This window comes from Mastomys coucha, chromosome X, assembly GCF_008632895.1.
Source record: "Mastomys coucha isolate ucsf_1 chromosome X, UCSF_Mcou_1, whole genome shotgun sequence".
Classification (NCBI taxonomy): domain Eukaryota; kingdom Metazoa; phylum Chordata; class Mammalia; order Rodentia; family Muridae; genus Mastomys; species Mastomys coucha.
In genome coordinates, this window is record NC_045030.1 from 96,200,539 (window position 1) to 96,204,055 (window position 3,517).

At 38.4% G+C, this 3,517-nt stretch overlaps 1 protein-coding gene across 1 annotated transcript; it reads left to right on the forward strand.

Moving 5' to 3' along the window:
* Positions 1-1,867: 1,867 nt before the first annotated feature.
* Positions 1,868-2,260, forward strand: LOC116088575 (profilin-2-like). Its single transcript, XM_031368007.1, has one exon. The coding sequence runs from the start codon at positions 1,868-1,870 to the stop codon at positions 2,258-2,260; it is 393 nt and encodes a 130-aa protein (XP_031223867.1).
* Positions 2,261-3,517: the final 1,257 nt, after the last annotated feature.

Here is a 3,517-nt window from a genome sequence, read left to right on the forward strand (position 1 = left end):
ATATTATCTATAACTACAAGGAAGAAAAGGACAAATCTTTCAAACAATAGAATATATACTGTACAGGTCCATTCTGATGTCCTTAAAAGGCCAGACATGGTGGCACATGCCTTTAATCCCATCGCTAAGGAGGCAAAGGCAAGAAAATCTCTGATGTCAGGGCCAGTCTGGTCTACAGAGCAAGTTCCTGAGCAGCCAGGGCTACACAGAGAAACCCTGTCTTTGAAAAACATAAGGAGTGGGTGAGCAAAACTGAGATATTACTAGATGTCAGGATAGGGTTTTATCCATGTGTTAGAGGTTGATTAGAAGAAGAAATATCTTTCTTCATACTAAATATTTGGACATGTCCAGTTTACAAAGCTATACAAACTAATAATCTATGAACATATGTTATTATGCCAGTAAGTTTTCTTGAGCAGAAATCTTATCTTCATATAACTTTAAAACTAAGTACTCCTATATTAATCAAGCGATTTTATCACTATGGGGCTCTACTTGTAATAATAATAATAATAACAATAATAATAATATCTTTCATGGACTTTTTAAAAGAGTGAGGACCAAATTCATGAAAACTACTGAGCACTGGGCCTGCCATATAAACACTCAATACGTCTCAACTGCTATTATTTTTCTTGGCCAGTTCTTCTTTCTTGTAGTTACCATCCAGTTTATAGCTTTAATCCACCTCTACCAATGAACACAGAGAATATTAATATTTTAACATTCAAAAACAGGGCAGTTCCACTGCCTTCTCTTTGCCTGGACAAAATAAGGAAAAGTAAAATGTGTATTCAAACAATCTAAGTTTGAGCTGGGTACATACAGTGGCTCAAGTATACATAGATTGGGAGAAGTGTGGCTATAGCAGAACTGAAGGACCTTTGCTGTTTTATGGTGCCAATATCCCATATGCCATGCCAGGAAACCTAGAATGAATAACATGAATTGGAAATGAGGGCATCAAGAAAAGGTTAATGCTGGTTATTTATAGAGAAGATTCCTGAGGAAACTGGAAATCAGAAAAAGAGAGGTTTGAACAGTAGAGTTCTTGCTTTACCCACTGCACCAGGCAAAGTCTCAGGCCAACAAGTGAATACAATATTATTAGTTTTAAAAACTAGAGAGAATAGTTTAAAAATAGAGGGAAACAATACCTGATGCAAGTCTTCTAACTTCAAAACCTCATACTATTCTCATTAAAATGTGAACTTCAGCTAACCTGGGCCTAATCTACAATAATCAATTAGAAAAAACTAATCACAGAGTAGTTATAAATTTTTCACTGTTCTTTACCCCTAAATTGGAAAACTAAACTATCAGAAAGGAGAATTGTTAAACATTAGCTACTACAGTTTCATCTGTTTTGCTTTGCACTCAAGTTTACAACTCAGTTATTACATGTTTATGTTCTACTTACCTATTGGAAGCTGGTGTACTTCCCATGGTAATTGGGGAAGTAGATGTACTCCATCCCCTTGTCTTACTGACCATAGAGACAGCCCCATAATATCACTGCCAGAGGGTTCTAATGATGTAATGAATTATGACTACTATGCGAGTCATAAAGCCTCAGTGAAGTAACTCTTGCTTCAAAATTGCTAGCAGTCAGCCTGGGGCACAACTTCACCCAAGACTCCAGTAACCTGCCACTCAGAGAAGCCTCAAAAACCAGACTGAGCTGGTTTTTTTTTCAACTTTCTGCCAGTCTTATCTGATCAGACTTCTTAAGCCAGCTATTAACGAACATTCTGTGAAGACCAACCTTCTAGGAACTTTATGTTCACCTTCATCTATGCAGTGTATAGAGAATGTCAGCCAAGGAATCTGGGAAGACTGTATCAATTCTTTTCTACAATCTGAGATGTGCAGTGATGCAGCAATCATCAGCAACAGTCCACCCTGGTTATTAGCTTCTTCTTTTGACGGGAACTTTAATCAGATTTCTGAGGAAGAAGTTCAGACCTTACTGGCAAGAGAGGGTAGAGAAAAGCTGTTTCTCCAGGGAGTCACCCTTGCTGGAATCAAATGTCTGTTGATTCGAGACAACTTGTTCACCCAAGGCAACAACAGCATGGATCTCCGTACCAAAGGCCAAAGTCGAGGTAGCCAGGCAGTGACTGTAGTTCACATGGAGTCTGTGTATTTTGTGGTCATGGGAAAGAAGGGGACAGAAGGAGGACCTCTCAACCTCAAAGCTTTTGAGATAGCAGGCTATATAAAAGAAGCCATTCTTCAAAAACTGGTTCATGGCTAAGTAAATAAAAAGACCTGAAACTTGACCTACAATTTGAGTTCAGTTTTATATGTTTTACCTGCTAAATTAGCTAATTCTTGAAGGATAAGACCTCAGACCTGGTTTAAAGATATATATGTGCCTTTGTGGATGTAGGAAGGGGTGTAGCTTGGAAAACCATTGTTTCTTTAGACAAGTAGTTTTCAACCTTCCTAATGCTACAACTTTTTAATACAATTCCTCTTGTTGTGGTGACCCCTCCCCCAACCAAAAGTTGCTACTTCATAACTACAATTTTGCTACTATGCCAAGTCCTGCTTGCCCATGTGGAAGTGATAGTGTGGCATGCTTTCCTACCCCTGGAACAGAGCCAACAGGGCATGGGCCTCCACGAATGTTGACAGTTGCTGGGAGTAAAGATTGTTTGGAGATTATCTATCTATCTATCTATCTATCTATCTATCTATATATTTATCTATAGAGAGATAACCTGGGACAGAGTGAATTTAGGTCCAGGCACAGTTGGAATGGTAATCTCAGGACAGGATCCCACCTAGCTAAGTTTGTTTGTGCTTATAAAGTCAGGTAGATCTCTGAATATTAAAAACTGTTCTTGCTGTCTCTTTTTAAGAACCGGGGGCTGGGATCATGGAATGCTGATTTGTGAGATAATCAAAAGGGAACCTGGAACAAATGACTGAATTGATATATAAATAAAAGACTGGGCCTTGGTTGATGAGAGCTGGGCTAACTGAATGAGCTGTCTGGAGCTCTTCAGAGAAAGCTTCTTGAGCAGAATGTAGGCCATCAGCTTACAATCCATAATTTGACTTTGAGTCATTTTTTTGCAGCTCCCAGATACCCCTTTCTCAGAACCCCTCTCCAAGCAGAGGATGGTCCTTGACACTACTGTTATGAATTGTAAGGTGAATATCTGATATGCAGATTATCTAATATTTGACCCCAGTGAAAGGGTTGTTTGACACTCCCCGACAAGGAGTCATGACCCTTAAGTTGAGAATCTCTGCTTTAAGCCATCCAATTTCTAGGCCTTACTTTATGGTGTTTGTTTGCTTTTTTTTTTTTTTTTTCACCTAAAATACCATCCTTCCTTTCTCAATGGAAAGTAGTTGGCTGGGAACCAGAACATTTTGAACCTAGTCCTAACTTTTTTTGTTGTTGTTCTTTTTTTTTATTAGATATTTTCTTCATTTACATGTAAATTTCTCCATTCCTAGTTTCCCCTCCAAAAAAACAAAGAAACAAACAAAAACAACA

Coding starts and splice junctions, on each gene's coding strand:
- LOC116088575 (XM_031368007.1), top strand. CDS start 1,868: ATGTGCAGTGATGCAGCAATCATCAGCAACAGTCCACCCTGGTTATTA.